A 22,411-nucleotide genomic window follows, 5' to 3' on the forward strand; every position below is an offset into this window, starting at 1 on the left:
CTGCAAGATGGAATTTGGGGATGGGAACAATTCCCCTAAGAACTGTGCATTCCAAGGGGGAGAAGTCATCTCTTGGGCTACAGGAAACTTGCATATTGGTAACAGGAATCTGGGGAAGGGAACCAGTCTCTGGAACTGTGAACATTTACCACTTATGACATTTTGGTTGGAGTTATACCTTTTTGTTGAAATTGGAACGTTTGTATACCTTGAGATCCAGAGAGAATATCCTTTGCACCGTAGTGTTATTTTGTAGAGTATGAGGATCAGAATAGGATTTCAGACACAGGACTTATTTTTTACTTTGGACATCTTGACAACGGACAGACCCCCTTAAATTTTGTTTGAGGTAGGTAAATACCTCCTAGGATAGGGTATAGTAAGACATTTCCCTATCCCTTTTTATTTGAAAGAATTGTCTATTGCCAAAACTGTGTCCTCTGTATCAAATTCCTGGCTTCTCAGTGTATACATGGTTTAATTTAGTTTTATTATGGTAGCTTTTACATCTGAGTGGTTATTTGTTAATGCAGTTTTTGTACGCTGGACTGTACTAGTCGTAGGCAGGGGCTAAATCATGCAGCCAAAAAGAAAGCCAAACCTCTCTTAACGGAAGCTAAGTGGGCAGAGTGACCAGGCTTTACTCGTGAAGGGATAGTAGGCTGAAGATACAAAGGCACAATCCGTAGCCACAGAAAATGGACCACACTGATATGCTGAAAAATGAAAATGTATGAACTTATTATGGTATACACACATATATCTCTATCAGTTCAAACAAGTAAATGAACACATATACTTTGCATTCTAATGCTGTGTATTATGTATACAAACAAATTGGCACAAAACATTTAGTGACAGGGGGACCAGTCATTCTAACATAGTTAACATTCCTAGTACCAGTTCAAAGTGGTCTTTCCCCAACTCTGCGCTACCTTTAACAATGTGTAAAGGCATCCTGGTCTGGAGGTCAATCATATGCACGGGTTTGCCTTGAGCAGTTAATATTTAATCACACAAATCCTGTATGAAAGGAACCGCATATAGAAAAGCAACTCAGCATCTGTTTGTTCAACGTACATTAGATCAACAATTGCGTTCCCAGTGGTTACAGTTTCTGGTAGTTTGTCACCCATGAAACAAATTAACAATTGTATACCTTATAAAACCCACACAAGGACCCACAACTCTTCACCAAAGTAAATGATCAGGCAAAAATATTTTACATATGCACTGTACATATACACATTGTATCCTAAATGTAAAGCGACAATGGGGTGCACTCAAAATGTTGCCAACACGTGTTTTACTCCGTCCGGGTCTCCGTCAGGGCATAAAAATACAGATATCTCAAGTGTTTGTGCTAAACAAGACCCACACAACCATATTATTATAAGAGAGAAAGGAAAGGGTGAGAGGGGAAGGGAGGAGAAGGATAAAGCACCTGCTGTGAAAAACCAGAAGGTGTCTCTTCCGTTAGTCCTTGTGGATCTGGCATCCAGGTGGTGTTATGCTCACCTGGTGTCTATGGAGGCGTTTGGGCATGGTTGCAGTCCTCACCAACCTTGAATCATCCCCTTCAGGCCTCTCCCTCAGTAGAAAAGCTGTGAGCGGTGGTACGTGGTGATACTGCTCCTGCGTGGATATAAGAGTGTGAGTGCGCGCCAATCTGTGATTGTACCTCTCAAACCCTTCACCCCTAAGTACGGTTTCTGTGAGCATACGTAGGCCCATAAAGCTCACCTGTGAATTATGGAAGATAAGCTCTCCGTCCTGCTACTTCTGGCAGGGGTGCATCGAATGGGATCTAGTTCCTTCACTGATCCCTGATAAGGATTAGTCCAGTCCAGCAGCGACTATGCTTCTCCTTATGATTGGTAAGTCTTTCTTGAGCTCTTGTGATGCTGTTTGTTGTCTTTAATGTCTTTATATGTTGCTCCTATTTATGCCCGCGATAATGTCTCTCTTCTGTTTTCTTCCCTCAGATGGAAATGCAGCCTCAATGTAGCTGTGACACGCAGCCGAATGGAAGATGGATGCTACCGCAATGTTCGACAGCAGGTAAGTGATGGTTTAAGGAAAAGCGCAAAGTATGGCGAACCGCAACCTTAAACTGACTGTTATTTCGGTGTCTAGCCTTGCCTTCTGTTTTTCCTTGCAGGCGCTGCTGTCGAAGAAGGAGCGCGTAGTGCTGCAGTGCCAAGATGAAGATTTTGGCGTTCCGGAAAGTGTAAAGATGAATACTTGGTTCGCTGAAGAGATATACAGGTAAGAACAGCTCCCCCCAGTTGGTAATTATGGCAGGAAGCAGGATGTCCAGGAAGAAGGATCTGCAAAAGTAAGTCAGACCTCCGGCGACAGCGAGCGTTACGCTGCTTGCAAGAGCAGAATAACGCAAAGCGTCTGTCTTGAGGATCGGGGCAGTTTATATAGCTGAGATCACGCGCACGCCCATTAGGGCCGGCTTACCAGCCACACCCTGCCACTCCTAGAGAGTGAGCACATGCAAAGGCAATCCATTAGCATCCATACACAAGAATACACTTGGGGCTGCTTAATGGATGGAATGTTCAAGGTTAATGCATCTGATGTGCTATGTCCATAATAAGAGCCTTTTGGTGTTAAATGGATGTTCTTGTTTACTTGTGTTCATGAGCCTGGTGCCAAAGGCGCCAGGACAGTGTCCAGCCAGGTCTCCTATCCATGCGACCCCTGCATGCCTGTGGCCCTGACTTCATGACCATGACAGGGAGGCCAGGACACAGCCATCGCTGTCTAGTTCCTGGGGGTGGACCAGTGCGAGAGGATCACCTGGGTGAGGGGTCTTTGGGGAGCGGGAGTAGTACACTGGATGGCGAGAAGCAGTATCCCTACCCCTGCAACACATTGACCCCTTCCTACCATGCAGGATACATGGGAACCTTACCTCCCGCCCCTTTCCCAGCACGTTCAGACGGACAGCCCACTCAGGGAGAAAATACCAGAGCAGTGTATCTGACATGTCCCGCTACTGTGTTCAGGCAAGGTCAGGCCAGGCAATTACTGACAATCACTCTCACCTGATTTATATTAGACTTCCCCACACAGATAAAAGGAGCATGAAAGTACACTCTGAGCGAGGCAAAGCACCCAAAGGTACAGGAGTTTCAAGTCGGCAGCTGAACAAGGGGAGAAAGGCTGTAAACCCAGAAGCATTCGTAAAGAAGGGAATTACCCTTGACATTTTCAGCCAGACGCAGTTTCTTTCAAGAAACCTTTGAGGCAGAAAGCGTAAGGGAATGAATCCAGACTAAAGAATCCTGCATTGTGTGTTGGGAGATACCGAAGGCCGTCCTGCGTATCTGACCAGGGCACGGAGGAGCAGCAGTAGTCTTTGCTCTCCTCCTTGGCTTCAAGAACAAAGAAGTGCCAAAAAGAGCAACACAGCCATTGAGTTGGGAAGATTGATGGAAGACTGGCCTGTGTTGAACTCAAGGTTACAAGCGGCAACATTGTGTATAACAAGAGCTGAAACGAACATTGTTGCATGCGAGTGCTGAAAGACGCGAGTAAAGCTAAACTGCTGATGAATGTTTGACCTTGAGAATGAAAGCTACAATACCATTGACTGAGTGGTCTGGCAACTGTATGTGCTCCTTCGAAAGTCTCATTAAGGTTCCCACCAAGAGAAAAGAATGTAGAAGATTGATGAGAATAATTGTGTGAAGTTAATCAAAGTGGTCCTGCATTGGTTTAAGCAAAACCCATCACACATTCGAGTCTTCAATTTTGATACCAGAGGATCTGAGTGAGATCCATGTTCTGAGCCCGAGCGAGGGAGACCAAGTGTGAATATTGTGATAAAATGCCCAAAGAGGGAGATCCACGTTGAACATTGCAAGTGAGAACTTGTGCATGTGAAAATCCTGATAGATATGGAATTCTGAGACTTTAAGACAGACCCTCTGCAGTAAGAGACAGTTATTGGAAAGAGACTTCGGCAGACGAAGTCTGTACTTTGAACTGTATCCTCGTGGCCAAGAAGCCAGTGTGTGCGAGGCTCGAATGTGCCGCCTTGCCCCATGCTGAAAACATGGGGAAGGGAAGCCAACTGCTCAACCATCCTGACGTATTTTTTTAACACTTTTCTTTTGCATAGATAATTGTCCCACACTATTTTGTATTTAGAAGTAATGTTTGGCAGTAGGTTTATTAGTACAGGCCCTTTTTATTTGACTTAGAGACTTGACTAGGGCTGCCTTATTATTTGATGGTCGTAGCTTGCTCCCATCCTTAGTTTTAGGTTTAGGTAGGTGTTTGACCAACCCATTTGAAGTTCAATAAACACCCTTGAACTGTAATCACGTGTCTGTCTTCACGGTTTGATACCATGCCTTCGTTACACTGAACAACACCAGTACTACACAGGAAAATACTCCTAAAGGACCAAGTTCTCACCAACAATCCACATTTGTTCTGCCTCTCCAGGGTTTAGTATTTGTAAAATCCAAATGAACAGAGTCTGAGACGGGGCGAAAGGTGGAAAACCAATCAAACAAATCTAGATGCATTTTAGACAGTTACAGTTCCAATTCACTTAGGGGATAGTAGTTGCACAGTCCCCAAAAATTAGAACCGTGTACATCTACATTTACAGTTAAAGAAGATGAGAGCATGACTAAAAATACAGATGAAATCACAAGTAGGCCAACTCCATGTAGAATTTTGGTTGTTTGACCATAACAGAAATGCTCGCAGTCGAAACTTGACCCTTGCCTTCAAACAACCCATACAGTGCATATACTCTCCTTACTTACCTTTCCTTGCTGTGTGCAGCTGACTCTCCTGACTCCCTGCAACACAGATTCCCTGCACTTTATTTCCCCATGCAGGGGACACCCCTGCAACTTCTGTTCCGTGTGGATACATGTGCTAATTCCCTTCTACCTTCGAGACCCCCAGTTCTTTTACAGGACTTTAGAACTTTTCATTTTTATCCTGGAGAGAGTGCAACCTTTTTCCCACTCTCTCGTATTTTTTTTTTATTTGATCACCGTTTCTTTTGGTTTTGGAGTCTGACAAATTCCATAGGCATCATCTTTTTACATTGTGACACACAGCACCTTCAGTGCAGTGGCACAGGGAAGTCTTCCAGATTTCCCAAAGGTTTAAATACCTTCTGTTGGTTAAACTACTTTAAAATAATAATAATAATAAATTGTCCATGGTTCAAAAAGAACCTTTACAAAACACATCAATATATAAACAATTCCACGGGTTAAAAACATATAAACTCACACATATTATATAATACAATCCTATCATTTAATACACATAAAACAGTTAATAGTTAATTAATAAAGGCTCAAAAAAGGGCAAATCTAACAAAACGTGCAGTTCCTAATTACAATTGTTAGATTTCCAATTCTTTCATAATGCATAGTTTTTTCCAATTTGTTTTCAATATGCTTCAAGAACCAAACTAAGGCAAAAATCTGATTACCATTCATCATTCTAGCCCACAGGGCTTCAAGACAATCTTTGAAATGAGTATTGGCAAATTTCTTTAACAGATTAGTTTGATGCGTCTTAAAGTAAGAACAAAATAACACTAGATGTTTCAGTGTTTCTATGGGTTCTTCACATGCTTAGAAACAACATTTCAAGTTAACTACTTCTCCTTTATCCTTGTTCCAATATCCAGACCTTTCCCTTGTGTGGAATTGGTTGAATTTATATCTCATATAGTACTTCCTAGTGAGGTTACACGGAAAGGACTCCAGATATCTGTGTTGCTGAGTTCTTTTTTGTGTGAATTTAGAGTATTCAATATATGATTTGTACTTTTCTTTATATCTTCCAAGGTCTGACACCAGTCATGTTCGAATAGTTTCTCTTTTGCATAACTGGGTCTTAGACACAAGTCATCAGCTGTTATATTGACCTCAAGCAATAATGCCTGCATTTCTCGCTGATATAAATTAAGAGTGTACACTGTTCCGAAATAAGTTATTTTATTTTGCAAATCTTGGTATAAGGAATTAGTGGAATGGTTGATAATTTTTGCTTAATACGACAATTGTCTCCATTTCCTTCTTGTAGAGAGAGCAATCATACCAAACTCGTGTCTAATAATGCTATTTGGAAGAGCGGCTGGGAGATGCATATCTGATTTCAATTGTCGTCCTTGCAGTGAGTCTAAAATTGGATTCATGTTAAGTAAACATATATCCAAGGAATAGAGAAGTACGCTTTCCACCTTTTTAAATTATAGAAATCGATTACTGGGACCAGTGAATATTTGCTGTATTTCACATAGATTATTTTAAGCTGCGAGAGAAGAAGCCTAGCTCTTAGATTTAATTGCTCAACCCATAACTTAATCGAGTTCTTATCAGAAAGATAGTATCCAAGATCGATGGTATTAGTAATCAAAGGGATAACAGTATTAACAATTTGCCATTGGTGTTGTTTTTTCTTATTCTTTAAACCAAATGTCATAATTGCCCTTTTAGACGGATTTAGGCTCAAGTTATGATTGCTTGCAAATTTTTTCAAATAAATTCAGTTTTGATTGGGGTCCTGCTGGAGTAGGGTCGAAAATAATATCATCGGCGAAAGCTAGCCATTGAAGGCGGAGTGAGCCAAATTTGGTTGAGAAAAGATTTGCTTCAGCCCATGAGTGATCTAAATCTGCAGTATAGAGGTTAAAAAGGATAGCGTCTAGATTGCAGCCTTGCTTAAGACAGAGAAAAGTTTGAATTGGATCAGTGAGTCCTCCACCAGTAATCCTTATTCTATACGCTGTATCCATATGCAATTGAAGAAGCCAATAAATCAATTCCTAGTTTCACCATTTTGGACCACAAGATGTTTTGAATGACGGAATCAAAGGCTGCGGACATGTCAATCAAAGCTATGTAAACTGGACATGCATTTTTACAATTTGCACCAAATAGTATATGTGACATAACCGTGCCATTCAAAGTGGTGCTCATAGCTTTCGTAAAGCCAGTTTGGAATTTTGAATATAAACTATGTTTTTCAACATGCTGTTCTAAATCATAAAGAAACAAAATGGCAAAAATGTTAGTTTCCGTATCTATTAAAGAAATGGGCCAATTGTTCTCCTGTAAAGTTGGATCGCCCTTTTTATAAATGGGAATGAAGTTAGAAGTCGCCCAAGACTGTGGAACATACCCAGTATGAATTATTGAGTCAAACTTTGATTTCAGAATATTTGCCCAAAATGTGGGGTCAAACTTAGACACAGGGCGGGAGCCCATCAGGGTCAGCAGATTTAGAAAATGTGAATTTGCTAATTCCCCATTTGATGTCATCCAGAGACCATTGGAGCCTTCCCAGCTGCTTGGAACACGTGGGAAAAAATGTTTGGTTTACAAATCTATCTGGGAGTTTGAATTTGGCCGAGATGTATTCTCACCGGGTCTTCGACAGGGATGAGATTAAGAGATGGAGCTTTATTTTTTAGAATTTGGACCTTTAATAGTCTGCCAAATATGACTTGTGTCGTGTTTACATATGGCTTTGATCAATGCGCAATTTACGTTGTTAGAGTTCAGTATACGCACATTCTTCATCCTATTTTTATATTTCATCAGTACTTTCTTGTTAGTACATATCTAACTATGATAGTTAGGAGTACAGATTATATTGTGTTTCAGGTTTCTCAACTCCTTGTTTTTTTGTCTTTTTAGCATTTTACATGCTGGATCAAAATGATGAGGGTGGGTTACAGCACTTAAGAATATTTTGTTCGAAAGTGTAATAGTGCCTTATTGATCGCGGTTGAAAATAGCTTCCTTTTCATCAAGTGTCATATGATGATCTATTCTGTTATTTGTAATGTTAGTAGATACATATGATGCAAATTGTTTGCATAGACCTGGATTCCATCGAAGAGATATATTGTTGCGATGTACCTCAGGAAGAGGTAGTACATGGGCGACATCTAAGGATGACTGGTCTAATTGTAAACAAATTGATAGGGGAGCGTGATCACCATGTATTATTGGATGTATACACTTGATAAAGGGATGAAGATATGAGATAGACCTATATAGTAATTCATGGAGCTTTTTACACCACAACTCCAAGTGAATTGAGGTCCATTGTCACATTTAACTACATCAATGACCCAATCGTGAAAGTAGGCTTTCCACATCGCCCTTCTCTTCTTAGCTGAGATTGAGACACTACCAGCCCGGGAATCAAGCCGATTCTGGTGACACTCAGAGTTAAGGTCCCCACCTATTATAATATCACAATCCCTAAGAAAATATTTTCAAGGCAGTTGTCTATTTCATCAAATACAGATTCAATTGTGGTAACCACAGGTTTCCATTACAGATTCATTAGTAAAATAGATTTAGTTTTCTTGTTTGGCAGACTCAGCATTACACACAGAAAATTGCTTGATTCCCAGATAAGTTGCGTGTGACATGAGATATTATTGTTCACTGCAATTGCTAGTCCTCCAGATGGACGGCCACCATTATGCCTAGTAGCAAAAGTACAGTAAGTTCTATATCCTGCAACAATAAGTGGATACATTTTCATCGTCTCTTGTACCATCATAATACAAGGGTGCACACTAGGAGCTGGAGTATGAAACCAGTGTTGGAAATTGTGAAAGCCACAAGAATTCCAGGAAGTGATGGTAAACTTCCTTACTACTGTTTACAAGAGCAGTAAAGTGAAATTGACTTTACTTGCCTTTTGTAACTTTGTAGACCCAGCACACACTATCTTACATAGAGTGCTGGAGGGGTTACTTAGTATCCCCTTTTGTCTACTTTCTCATGAAACATTTTTGTTACACTTTCTACTGGTGGCAGTGGTTAACTTTTTCCTACCATTGTGTGTTTCCACCGTGGGCTGCAATTGTAGCTAGAGTAAAGCACCTACGGGTGCCCATTTTGTCGAAATGGCCTCGGTCTTCTTTTTTTGCCATTTCTCTATGGAAAGGTCCTTCTTGAGATTAACTTTGCGCACCAAACTAGGTTTGGTCCCTTTGTTCGTTTTCTTTGGCAGGATTCACTTCTGAAGCCTGCCTCTGGCTCCAGCGTGTCTCGCAGGGCAGGAAGCGACGGAGGTGCCCAAAACTCCCTGTGCTTAGTCTCCTTGGTTACAGGATTGTGCTTGGAGGACAGCCACCCTGCTGTGTAAGTGACAGACTGCGAATGAATGGGGGAAATCTGCATAAAAGGTGAGGTATTTTAGATAGAAGGCAGAGTCGACCACTGGACGAAGGAATCCGAAGAAGAACTTGGAAGAGACGCTTACTGCAACTCCTGGACCGTTGGTTTGTCCGGTGAAGCTCTGCTGCAGTGCTGAAGCTCCGAATTCGCCTCGACTAGAGAAGACCTGCAAAGGACGACTTCTCCTCTTGGGTTGGTGGGACCAATCGACCCCCAAGACAAACTCATCTGGAAATCCTCTCGAAGCTGGTTGTACTTCCATTGCTGCTGCAGGTACCGATTTCCAGGGAAAGGAACACCAGAATCGAGTGCATCATTTTTAAGTCGGACCCCGGCTCCAGAAAGATCTTCCAGACTCCCTCGACGCAGAACTAACCAAGCCTGAGCCACCTCAACAGAGTGCTGGACCCCAGAAGCAAGGAAAGCCCACAAGGTATCTGAGAACTGCGGTGGTGCTATTCGCGAGAAACTGAAACCGCGAAGTGCCGCTGATCTGAAGTTTGCACATTGCTGCTGCCGACCTTCGAATGGTAGTGCAGGAGTCCCCAGACGTCCTCCCTTGACTGAGGACCCGTGACTGAGGCCCAGGAACAGGATCTGCCATACTACAATAGGAATAGAAGCCAGCTGGAACCAATTTCTTCAAACCTAAGGTACTGTAAACTAAGGGGTTCTTGCCTCTTGTGTAGCATTGCTAGCTCTCAGTTGAGGCTTGCCCTTGTTAACTTTTGCGCGTTGCTTGCAGCTTGGCCCATCACAAGCCTCCCAGCGGGTGGCCCAACAGTGATTTTCTTTTTCAATAAAAACCCTCTATAACATTGTGCAATACTTTTTACTTGCCTTCAAGAACTCCAGCTAGCCTAGACTTTGCTCAATTAACATTGGCTGTCCTGCCTCCCTGAAGACTCTTTTAACCTCTGACTTTGTGTTTTGATCTGTCCCTCCAAAAAGTCACACATTCTTAACTTGTGTAGCTGGTAAAGGGTTAATCTACATTGCATTGGGGGGTTGAAAAGTGCTTTCCTGTTTTGAGAAACTTGTTAACCATTGTTTTCTCCCTTAACCTTTTTCCTTTTGACACCAAACTCAATATTGCTCTAAATGTACCAGTGATATATCAATGTCCACAGTGCATAAGAAGGCTTATTCAAACATTGTTAAATAAATCATTGTTTAATCAAGAAACCTTGAGTGTAAGTGTCATTTGGCTACTTGTCAATGTGAAACTGTTACAACCCTACAGCTCACATTGACCACTCTTGAGATAAGCCTGGCTGCTCAGTCACTCTACCAACTTGTGTAGTACATGCTTATACCAAAGGTTGTGTTAACTATTGCCAAGAGGACAAGGCTGGTGCAGTCTCCCACAGGGTACTGCATACAATCTTGCCTAACACCATTATTTATTTGTTTTATTTTGGCATTTATAAAGCGTATGTAACCCAGAGGCATCTAGGCACTTGGGACTTTCAGCATATAGCGACCAACGGGAGCGGGGGACACCCCCCCCCCCCGTTCCCCTTGTTTGCTATGATGGATTTGACTGGCATATTTGATTGAGTTGTTGATTGTACGAGATGTTCATACACCCTAATTTCGGTCAAATATACCATTCATGCTTTTTAATTTGGTCTTTTGGGGTATTTCCCTGCACGGATGGAGGGGGGGGGAAATGAAGGTAAACCTTCGTTTTACCTCGCAGGTGCAGATTTTGTGGCAAGCAATCCCAGGGAGGACCAGAGAAGACACTTATGGCAAGATCAAGAGGTTGATTTGAAAACCGGAAGTGGATGCAGCAAAACAGTAAGACCCCCAATATTATGCAATAGGAAATGCAGTGAAGGCCCGCTTCCAAAGAGCCTCGACCTCTGATAGAGGGACCATTGAAGGTGAGTATCGTGAATAATCTACCACCTCATAACCCAAAGGTAGGTACTCGGTGTTCGGTCCCCGAAATTCAGTTTCAGGGAGGCTAAACAACCTGGTAAGTGCAGGGCTTCTTTCCGAGGAGGGGTTTACAGGATCCATTGCCAGGGGGCTGGAGTCCTGGGCTAACGATGACCCCCTTAATGGGAAAGAACAAACGACCTTCTCATAACTAGCCCCTCAAAACAGCAGTGAAAATACTGCTGAGGAAGACCAAGGAACCTAGCAAAGAAGATTGTGGTGTCTCAGCAGGCAAAGGAGGGTGGCGCTGTCACAGAAGACAGTGTGGAGACAACAGTGGGGGGTGACCAATGGCCCAAGGAGCAGATGAGAGAGGGTGGGGTGTAAGGATATGCAGGCAACGCCAGCTACCTGCAACAAGGTCGGAGACATTGGCAGTAAAAGGTGGTAATCGGCGGTAAAACAACCTAGAGATGTTTGCTGCATGGAAGGCCCAACTAAACACTGAGGTGGAGTCAACAGGAGGACAAAGAGCACCTGGTATGGACTTATAGCCACTGAAAACTCTAACCGGCATGTTCCTAAGCCATTGCATCCAGCCAGTATAGCTAAATGAGCGCTTACAAATGCACCACATTATGGGAATTGGTGAGAAACTCCTCCAGCTAGTTGGCAGACCACCTCCTTTCAAAATGCAGTGACAGAGTTTGAGCAGGGACTGGGAGAACCCTTAAGTACCACTTCTACTCTTGGGAGCTAGCAAAAGCCTGCACACAGAACATAAGAGGAGGGGGCTAGAGTCTTAGTAGTCAGGGGGCCAACCATTTTGGTTAGCCAGTAGCATGGCAACTCAGCCCAGACCACAGCCCATGCCACCCCAGGATTTGAGGGGAGGGGGAGCCTACAGACTTGTTCTGGTGTAGGTCAGTAAGAAACAATATGGAGGCTGCAATGCGAGTTCACCAAGAGCCCACATGGGCAGAACAGTGATTTGAAGCCTACCTCATATTTGCCCCAAACAATGGAAACCTTGATATACACAGTAATGGCTACCGAAAGGAAAGGTACATTGGACTACCAATGCAGTGAAATGGCATGCATCTCTAGTGAAGCTTAAACTAAAGTACAGCTGCCACCAATCTACTCCCCAAAACCTGTGTAGGGTTATAGAGTCACTCCAAGAATTAAATGGCATGCATAGGTAGCACCCCTTGGACTGGGAGTCTTCTGGGCAAACCTTGACCATATGCCCTTAATGAGTCAAAAGCTTTGTAATGGTACTGGGACTTAAGTCCCTTTGGCCACCAAAATAAGTCTGCAATCCAGAAAAAAGAAGGGTAAAAAACAGTCTAGTGGGCATAAAAAGTGTGCCTAGGCGCCACAAAATAGGAATTCTGTCTTAATTGAATTGATAAATAATCTTTGCTACTTGCCTGTATGGACAGTCGATTGCTTGACAACCCTTTTGTATGTTAACTGTACTTTACACCAGCTGCTGATCTCTTAAGTGCAAGCCTTGCTGCGCAGTCACCTACAAGTGAGAGCTTGGTTTGGGTTTTTGTTAAAACTTGCAGGTCCACTGCATTTGTGTTAGGGAGAATTCTCAGAAATGTGCTAATTCCGCCCTACCTTAGAGACCCCCAACAACTTTGCTGGATTTTGCAGACTTGAATTTTTAACCTGGAGAGAGTGAGACCCTTTTTGCCACTCTATCATGTATTTTAATGTGATTTTGAACTCTGTTTCTTTTGGTTGTGGAGTCCGACAAACTCCATAGGCATCATCTTTTACATTGTGTCACACTGCACCTTCAGTGCAGTGGCACATGGAGATTTCCCAAAGGTTTAACTACCTTCTCTTGACTAACTACTGTTTCCCAGAGCAGTAAAGTGAAATTGACTTTGCTGGGTCTAGAAAGTTACAAATGTAAGTACACGCTATCTTACAATAGGGTGCTGGAGGAGTTACTTAGCTTCTCATGTAACAATTGTATGTTACCCTTTCCTTGATGAATGACTGGTGGCAGTGGTTTACTTTAACTACCGTGGTGTGCATTTACCGCGAGCTGCGTGCGCAGCTGCAGTAAAGCACCCAAGAGGTGTCAAAATGGCCGATCTTCTTTTTTTTGCCATTTCTTTGTGGAAAGGTCGTCCTTGATATTTACTCTGTGCGCCAACCCAGGTTTGGTCCCTTTGTTCATTTTGCCTTTATCGGGATTCACGAGTGAAGCCTGCCTCTGGCTCCAGGGTGTCTGGCGGGGGCAGGAAGCAAGGGAGGTGCCCGAAACTCCCTCTGCTTAGTCTCCTAGGAGACAGGAATTCACTCTTAGGTGATTGGCCGGCTGGCTGTCTGGCAAGGACAGCCACCCTGCTGGGTGACTGACAGCTAGGCTCGAATGAATGGGAGAAACCTGCATAAAAGGTGAGGCTTTTTGGCTTAGAAGGCAGAGTCGACCACTGGACCCAAGGAATCTGAAGAAGAACTTGAAGAGGACGCCTGCTGCAACTCCTGGACCGTTGGTTTGCCCGGTGAAGCCCTGCTGTTGTGCTGAAACTCCAAATTCGTATCGACAGAGTAGCCCCTGCAAGGACGACTTCTCCCTTTGAGTTGGTGGGACCAATCAACTCCATAAGTAAGCCACCTGGACATTCTCTCGAAGCTGGTTGAAATTGCACTACATTTGCTGGTGGAACCGAATAGCCAAGGAGAGGAACACCAGATATTGTGCGTTGCTTTTAAGCTGGCCAAGAGCTTCAAGAAGATCCTCCCGACAGAAAGCAGGACTGACCGAGCCTGAGCCCCCTCAACAGAGTGCGGGACCCCAGATGCAAGGAAAGCCCAGATTGACAGCCAGGAACCGCAGTGTTGCTATTTGCGGTAGACGCGAGGAGCTGAAACACCGAAGTGCCACTTGTTTGAAGATTGCTGGTTGCGAGTGATGACCGTCGCATTGCAGTACAGGAGTCCCCAGAAGTCCTCCCTCTTGTCCCCACGACTGAGGCCCAGGAACACCAGGATCTGCAGAGCTGCACAGGAACCGAAGTCCTCTGCTGCAATTTTCTTCAACCTAAAGGTACTGTGAGAGAACTTACCTCTTGTTGTGCTACCTTGCTTGTCCTCGTTGGAGACTTGTCTCGGTTGCCTCTGTAGAGTTGCTAACAGTTCTTTACCTCACAAACCGCTTGTGGTCCTACTTTGAATTTCTTCTTATCCTACAAAGTATTCTAAAACATTGTGCAAGACTTTTACTTACCTGCAAGAAGTGCTTAAGTTCACCTTGACTTTTGCTAACTTAACATTGGCTGGCCTGGCTCCATGATTGACTCTTCTTTCCTTTGCTAAGTGTTGTGCCTTTCTTCCAGGAAGGGGTTAACACATTTTGCATTGGGTGTTACCAAAAGGACTTGCCTGCTTCAGAATATTTGTGTGATCGCTTGTTTATGTTTTAATACCCTTTTTCCTTTGGCATATTCCTAAATCTGATCCTAAATGCAACAGTGATATATTAATGTCCCCAACACCCTAACTATTGAAGTCTTCTGAGGTTGTAGGTTGTGTTTGTGGGCCATCCCAAATGGGTACTTGCTGATTTAGAAATCTTAAGAGTGTGTATTTTTGAAGTGTATTTGAGTATTACTGTTATGTTGCCCCTTCTGAAGAAGGCTTATTCTAACTGACAGTTAAATAAATTAATACTTGTTAATCAAGAAACCTTGTGTGTAAGAGTTCATTTGAATACTTGTCACTGTGAATCTCTGTAACTCACCTCCAGCTCATATTGACCCCTCTTGAGAGAAGCCTGGCTGCTCAACACGCTACCAACCTGTGTAGTACAGACTTGTACCAAAGGTTGGGTTCCTTTTGTCAGGAGGTCAGGGTTGTTGTAGTGCACTAAAAGGGTACCGCATACAATCTTGCCTAACTTTTTGGCTTTCCAGAATGCCACACGACTAGTGATTCTGAAAAAAAAGACCCTACAACTTTAAATTATTGCAAGTGAGGCATTGCCCACTTAACCTGTACGAAAATCGGTATGCATGTTCACATGTTGTTTCCTTCTTCATCCCTGGCTGGCATCTCATACTGAATTTGAGATGCTGTTTAATTGTCAAGCTTATCAAATGTTTTCTGCACACTACAAGGCAAAGCCTTGAGTCCTTGACCAGGTTACCTAGACCAGTTTGGTAGTTTGCAATTGGGCAAGTCGTATCCTTGTAGACCTCTGTGTAATACGGTCTCTCATTTTACCATGAGAGCCAGATCACCATCTGATTCATCATTACGTTTTTCGTTTTGATTGTGGATCTCGCCTGGGTGAATCAATGCAGAGATTCCTCGTTACCCCATTGCAGATCCCTTTTTGCTCAGCATTGGTGCTTTGAGATGCTGCTTCTGTTTGTATGGCATGCGTGTCTCCATTGGAGTAAAGGGTTAATATTTTAACAGAAAATCTTTCATAGTAACTCTAGAATGCTGGGTACATTTGCAGTATTGTCAACGTGTGGCTTTATGAAACGTATTTTATAATGAGACCTCCACACAACATGCACTATTTCTGTAGAACCAACCTGGGAGGCTAAATGTGGATCATTGGTGATTTGACATTGTAATGAATCGTAGCTCGCTCTCTCACGCACTTCCATGTACACTCTCACCCCAAAGTGACCACTGCATAAAAACCATAAAGTAAGCAAAACCATATTCACAAAGGAACTCTGTCGCAGGACGGAAGGTAAATGAGCGACAGATGGGTGCTGCCTAAATTCTCCAGACACAAATACTGGTATTTTAAATGTCCCTGCATTTGGGCCGTTAAGATGACAAAATCTTCTTTGAAATACATGGCATTGCCTCTGTCAAACGTCTGCTTTCTTGTCTAAACTGTGAGTCTATTTACTTGACTGATTTGCCTGTCTCTTCTCTTTTCAGTATCAGCAAACCTGGTATCATGAAGGGCCAAATTCACTGAAGACAGCCAGACTTTGGATTGCAAACTATTCCCTACCTCGGTACAGTACAGCTTAGGGCTTTCGATGAATCGTTCCCACCATGAGATAGCACTGTCCAAATGTCAATAAGTAACTTGTTTTTTTGCATTAATGGCCAACATAAACTAGGTTACTGAAATATACTGCACAGACTCTAATGCTTGAACTTACTCTGCCCCACTCCCACACCCCCACCTACCCTTCTCCTTCCTAAAGGCACAAGGCACATGCTAATGAAGAGAGGTTGTACTCATTCTAGCTCTTCTATTCGTCTGCGAGAGCACAAGACCCTTCCTTTCCCTTATCACAGTACATGTTGCTTCCCAGTACTTGCAAGTGTACAAATCACTTCCTAAAGTTTAAAGGGCATGAAAACGTTCTTGCATATTTCAAAAACATACTGTTTTACCCGAGTCATTCAAATAAATGGTGCCACGCCAAGGTACGTTTTCTCCCAATCTTTCAAACGTTTGCCTAGGAGCACTCTGTGTATTCATAAGATATTTTCTACCCGATTATTTTATGCAAGCAGTTTCTCACCTAGCATAGTGGACACCTGTGTTTTAAACTATGCCTTAAATGAAAAGCATTATCTCTTCAAAAGAGTTTAGAGCGCAGAGATACATCTCGAATCTGGAAGGGCTGCATTAGTTCTATTAATGTTGTTCTTAAGGGCCTAAATAGGAGCTCCTCGTTGTAAAGCATGAAAGCCAGAACAAGCTTCGTTTTTTGACCGTTTAATTTGTTGAAACACCTTTCGAGACATTTTTTTGTCTGTTTTATTTAGAATTATCACAGGAGGCCTTGACAATCCTTGTTCTAAGTGTTTGAAACAGTTTTGGGTAACAAGTGCGCATACGCAGCCAGTGTTTTTTAATGGAGATTGCTTTGGCCCCATGTATTGCACAGTTACTGCTGGCCCACCAAGTCCAGGTGCGTGTGCAGTCATTTAGAGGCGGTTGAGTAAACCCTTTGTAGAGTCCTAGTTAGGCAAATTTTTGTAATCAACAATCGGCTGCAAACACCGCCTGGCCTGTAATTTAATGTACCTGTTAGATTAGCACCGTATATGTCTGTGTTTTACCTTGCTGTTATTAGACTTCTGTGACCTCGGAGTCGATCCAAAGTCAGAAGGGAGCCATACATTTTGTTCATGTGTTTAAACAAAACAGGTGTTTAGATTGTCGTGTTGACCCTTAAATAAAAATGAGTTAATGCATGTGCATTAATTTGACTGTGCGTTCTGGTGGTGTATTTTAATGCAGGGCAGTAAAACGTCTGGAAGAAGCTCGTCGGTACAAGGAGCTTCCAGAAGCAACAAAAACATCACTGAAACAGGAGCAGCACAAATCGTTGCGAGTAAGTCATCTGCTAGTGTTGCCTGCTCAATTAGTTTGCTGTAGAAAAGGAACTGCTCTGTATGTCAAAGGCTGTTCAGTATTCCTTAACTGATAAACACTCTCAATTCTCTTTCATGCCTGTACTGCTTTCTTCGCCCTTGCCTAATGCCCACCCATACGCCAATCCCACATGCACCTTGTTAAATTTGCACAGTGGCGTTTTTCCTGGTGTCATCGTCTCCATCCCTCTTCATATTTAGGCATGTTTGAACCTTGAACTGTAAAGCTTGACTCCCCTGAATTTCCACAAGTTCGGCCAATCGGAGGTTTTGAAAACTTTTGAGATTTGATTAAATGCAGTTCAGACAAGTTCAACTTTGTATCTATATCAAGCCACACACTTCGAAGTTCAGCAGGTCTGTGGTTAGGGCGAATGCATGGAAGGGAATTATTTTAGAATCTGGATAGATTATTAGACTTGAAATTAAAGTAGGTTAGATTAATATTCAAATTTGATTAGGGCTCTAATGTTGAGTTGAGGATTACTATGGTGTTTGATATGTAAGGTACATGTATTTCGACGGGTCCAGAAGGAAGGGGAAAACTACACTGGCAGTGGATTTATTCAGAGGGTGAAATTAGATTTGTTGCAGGTGATGACAAAACAATGTCCTACTAGATTTTCTGGGATTCAAGAGGAAATCAGTTGCACATGAGGGTGAACAAAACATCAGTGGTCGACTCTGATTTTTGCAGGAGGCAAGATAAAACCTCAGACTCCTGATCTCTGTGTGGAGTAGAAAATCACTGAGGGAGACAAACCTGTTTTTCTGTGTGAGCAGGCAATGAATGACCTGCCAAAAGTTCGAGGATAGCACAGGAGCAACGTGCTGGTCTTGGAAGCAAGACCATGCAGAGCAGCAGAGGTTTGAATCCCATATCTGCGCTTAGAAACAGAACTCGGGTATGGTATTAGGCACATTAAAAAAACAAGGAATTTTAGTCAGCAAGGCTTTGGTAGAACAGGACATGCTCTCTCCCACTCCTCTGCCGATTACCTGATTTCCATCCCACGCCGCAAGCAAATAACTTGCTAGAAGTGGGAGTTTGTCTGGGCTGAGCTTTGGGGGTAACAAAAATTCTGCACGATTTTTAAATGAGACCACTGAAAATCGCACATGGTTTCATTGAGGGAGCAGAACATCTATAGTGACACATGATTTCTCTAAAAGAGAGAAGAAAATCAGTAACTGGCTTCAGAAAAGTTTGTGTGAGGCAGGATGGAAAACTACAGTCTCTAGCTTGGGAAGGGCCGCAACCTTTCCTTTGAAGCTGGAGGGCTCTTCTTGGCTGCCTTGTATCGCACAAAGTAAATGCGGGTGTTAAACTTCAGCCTGAGATTTAAGCAGTTTGAGGTCTTAAAAAAAACAAAAAAACCACAAGGGGGCAGCAGACTTACTCTAACTCACCTTTAAAATTTTGAGAGGTCAATTGGTCTACTTTGCATACCTACTCAGTGGCCAGCAGCCTTCTATCCTATTCGGTGCTGTAGAAATGAATTTGCCACTTGTTGAATTGAGCCTTATCATTCCACTTTTTATTGATGATTGACTAGTTGTTTTTGTTACTTTCTGATTTCAGTCTTTGAGTAACATCTGTAGTCAGATTGGGGATGACCGGCCAATATCTTACTGCAACTTCAGTCCAAATGCCAAACTTTTAGTCACAGCATGCTGGTAAGTTTTATCCCTCTTGAGTACATGTGTGTTCTTAATTGACGTGGCATTTGATGGAAATGGTGCTAGTGTTTGGTACCAGTGTGTGCATAGATGTGTGTTTTCAGTAGTTGCCTATTTAATTCACTAGTAACACTCAGCATAGCTTATTCCAACATTGACTACAGAGAGACATGTCATTGCTGTTGGAGTTGTGTGTGGATTTGTTGTCTGTGGCATTGTTTTTGTAATGGAGATCGGTGTAGACATAGTAAGGCTAGCTTTGCCCATATGCTGAATGGAATGCCCTTTTGAATTTTTGAGGTTGCCCCAATCTTGTTGGATTGGATACATAGTCCACCGAATCACTGGGGTTGGTGATAGAAAGCTGTTGCTTCATCGCCAAGCAACTGTTCTGTTTGATTGCTGTGGGAGGGCAGGGTTTAAATTGCTGAAGATGTTTAGCAACTGATTGTACACTAGAAGAGCCTAGATTTCTTGATTCCAACAGCTACTCTGAACTACTTTTGGCTCCCAGGCAAACAGTTGTAATACAAACATACCTATGTTAACTGTGATTGGGAATGTATATAAAGGAAAATGACGAGACACCTTCAAGGCTTTTAAAGCATAGCGTCAGGACACTTTTTCTGAGGTCCAACTAAGGGCTTAGTAAAACCATTCAACTGAGGCAGTACAAGGCTCCACTATTAGTGTAAGGCTGTGCCACCCGAGTTCAGGGTAGCGTAGACACAGTAGCCAGGCTTATCTTGGGAGGGAGAGAGGGCTGTACATTCAGTTCAAAGAAATTGTAATACACATGTGGTCCAAAGAAACACCAAAACAATGTATTGTAAAAATAAATGGTTTATTTAAATACAAGTAGGCCCAGATAAATCTTGGGGGAAATAAGTACCATCACAGATCATATAAACACATTATAAAAACACAACACTATGCTTTAAAGTTCAGACCAAATCATAGATCTTATTTAGAAATCTAACATTATTTCTAGGTAAGTCAGACCTTTGCAAACACATTCAGTATAGGGCACACCTACTCTTGGGGAGTAAAACCATAAATTACTTTCAGATTACTTTATGTAATACAAGGGTTCGTAGACCTTGTCAGTTATACCGTGATGCACAGCAAGAAATCACTTAGTAAATCAATTGGACAATATACTTTCCTAGATAGTGGAACACTTATTTTAGAAACAGTAAAGACATAGAACTCTTATTCAGGATAAGTTATTCTAGGGGAGTTGGACCGTGGGGTGTAATATTCAATTACAGTTGCTTTTCAGTTCAGACTAAGGGAAGCAATAACTTAACTTATTTTTGGATGGCACACAGCTATGCAAGTTAAGTAAAGCCTATATACTTTCGTAAGGAGCTACCAGCAACCTAAAAAGTAAGTATGACCTAGGCAGACTTATTCTGGACAGGCTAACAGCAAGTCAGGGGAAGCAAGATCCAATTGGGGACACTCATAAAATTATCCTAACACGAATAAGAAAGTGAAATCAACAACATTACTTTTGGGATGAGGGGAACCCAATTCACAGGCGAGTAAGTTAACCTATCTACTTTCTGTTAGAATGGCGAGACAGTTTCTAAGGAGAGTAAGACTTTGAGAATACTTATTTGTTAGGTAAGATTTTCACAGAATCGGTAAATCTTCCTGACCTGGGTCAACCCCAGAACTTTATGCTTTACTAGTACAATATGATATTTTCCCTTAATACCTGAGTGAGTGGGAACCTTTTTCCACTCACAGAATCTTTAACTCTTTTTATGGGTGTCATTTATTTTTTTTACTCTCCTTAGTGTCTTTCTAAAGTTATCTTCTTTAACAACTTATTGGCAATAAATGCCTGTTTTTGCTGGGTTGCCCTAGGGGGCTCCCCTTTTAACTTTCTTTTGCTAACCTTCAGAAACCTACAGTTCCCAAGGGTAGAAAATATTTTTGGATCCCCTTTACATTTTATTCTGGGAAGCCAGCACACCACACCTTATGTAGAGTGCTGGAGGGATGCAATGTATCCCCTTTCACATTAAAACTGTAACAATTCTGTTACAGAGACAAGCTTAGCTTCAGTGGCTGGTGGCAGTGGTACCTTGTATTAATTTGGTGCACCTTTACCACGGGCTGTGTTCACAGCTGCCGTAAAGGCACCTAAGGGTGCTCATTTTACCAAAATGGCCCTGTTTTCTTTTTTTGCCATTTTAGTGTTTCTTGTCGTTTCTTGTTTCTTCCCCTGACATCTAGGGCAGGAAATTCCTTTGTGTGATTTTTTTATTTTACGCCTGCTTGAATCGGGACAAATCCCAGTGTGGGGCTGGCCACCACTTCTTGTAAAATGCAGGTAGAGAATGCAGAGTTTGTGCTGCAGTTCCCAATTATTACTGCGAACCTGGGAGCTGAAGAGAAGTCAACCACTGGGACTGAAACCGAAGAGGATGATGAAGGAAAAGCAGCTAAAACGAACCTACTGTGTAACCAGAGCCTGCTGTAGCCCTTCCTTCCAATCGACCTAGGACTCTGAAAACGACGACCCCGACCCAGTGCCTGGTGAGACCCACTAGACTCAAGAAGACCTGCATTTTGAGCCACCACATGTGTTGCTGTGACCTTGCGTTGCTGCAATACCCCAACTCCCTGGGACCTCGAGCCACTGTGCGGTGCACAGTCTTCTGAATTCCGAATCTCGCTGAAACTTCATAGGCTTCCTGGTGGATCTCCGGAGACACGAATCGAGTCTGGAAAGTCCCCTCAACAGAGTGCTGGACCTCTGTAACAAGAATTCAACCGCAATTTTCTGTCTTCTCCTGTGCTCCTTGAAAAGGCGCCAAATCTGCAGAACCACATTCAGCCACGAAGGAAACCTTGCCTAGAGCCTTCTTCGATTCCCTGCTGCAAAGTCCCTTCTGAGGTCTTGTTTTCAGTCTCCATGACAAGGAATCCACTGACCAGGTTTTTGGCTGCAGACCCTGAAGTTCTCCTGCTGCAAAATCTTCAATGCTGAGGTACTGTGTTGGCTTGGGTATATACTTACCTGAAGTCTTAGGATTTCTGTGTAGCTGTGGGGTGTTTTCTGTGATGGGGAGGCCTTTCATCCAGTGCACCCGGCCTCACTGCTAGAATCCTGCTAGGATATCTTCTGCGAAACCACTGGAACCTCTTCTAACTCTTAAATTAAAAAACTCACCTGTTTGCCCAGTTTTCCTAAGGAACTCTGACGTTTGCTACTGAAGAACCTATTCTGACACTGCCTGTTG

The 22,411-nt window shown here is 42.8% G+C and overlaps 1 protein-coding gene across 2 annotated transcripts in view; it reads left to right on the plus strand.

Moving 5' to 3' along the window:
* Window positions 1-22,411, plus strand: part of PRPF4 (pre-mRNA splicing tri-snRNP complex factor PRPF4) — a 508,092-nt gene that overhangs the window by 245,064 nt on the left and 240,617 nt on the right. For both annotated transcript variants that reach the window (XM_069609818.1, XM_069609817.1), the window contains exons 7-9: window positions 16,017-16,096; window positions 17,341-17,434; window positions 19,057-19,151. In XM_069609818.1, coding sequence (XP_069465919.1) covers window positions 16,017-16,096; window positions 17,341-17,434; window positions 19,057-19,151 — 269 coding nt within the window. The remainder of the gene's footprint in view (window positions 1-16,016; window positions 16,097-17,340; window positions 17,435-19,056; window positions 19,152-22,411) is intronic.

Source organism: Ambystoma mexicanum, chromosome 8, assembly GCF_040938575.1.
Source record: "Ambystoma mexicanum isolate Mex_15411 chromosome 8, UKY_AmexF1_1, whole genome shotgun sequence".
Taxonomy (NCBI): domain Eukaryota; kingdom Metazoa; phylum Chordata; class Amphibia; order Caudata; family Ambystomatidae; genus Ambystoma; species Ambystoma mexicanum.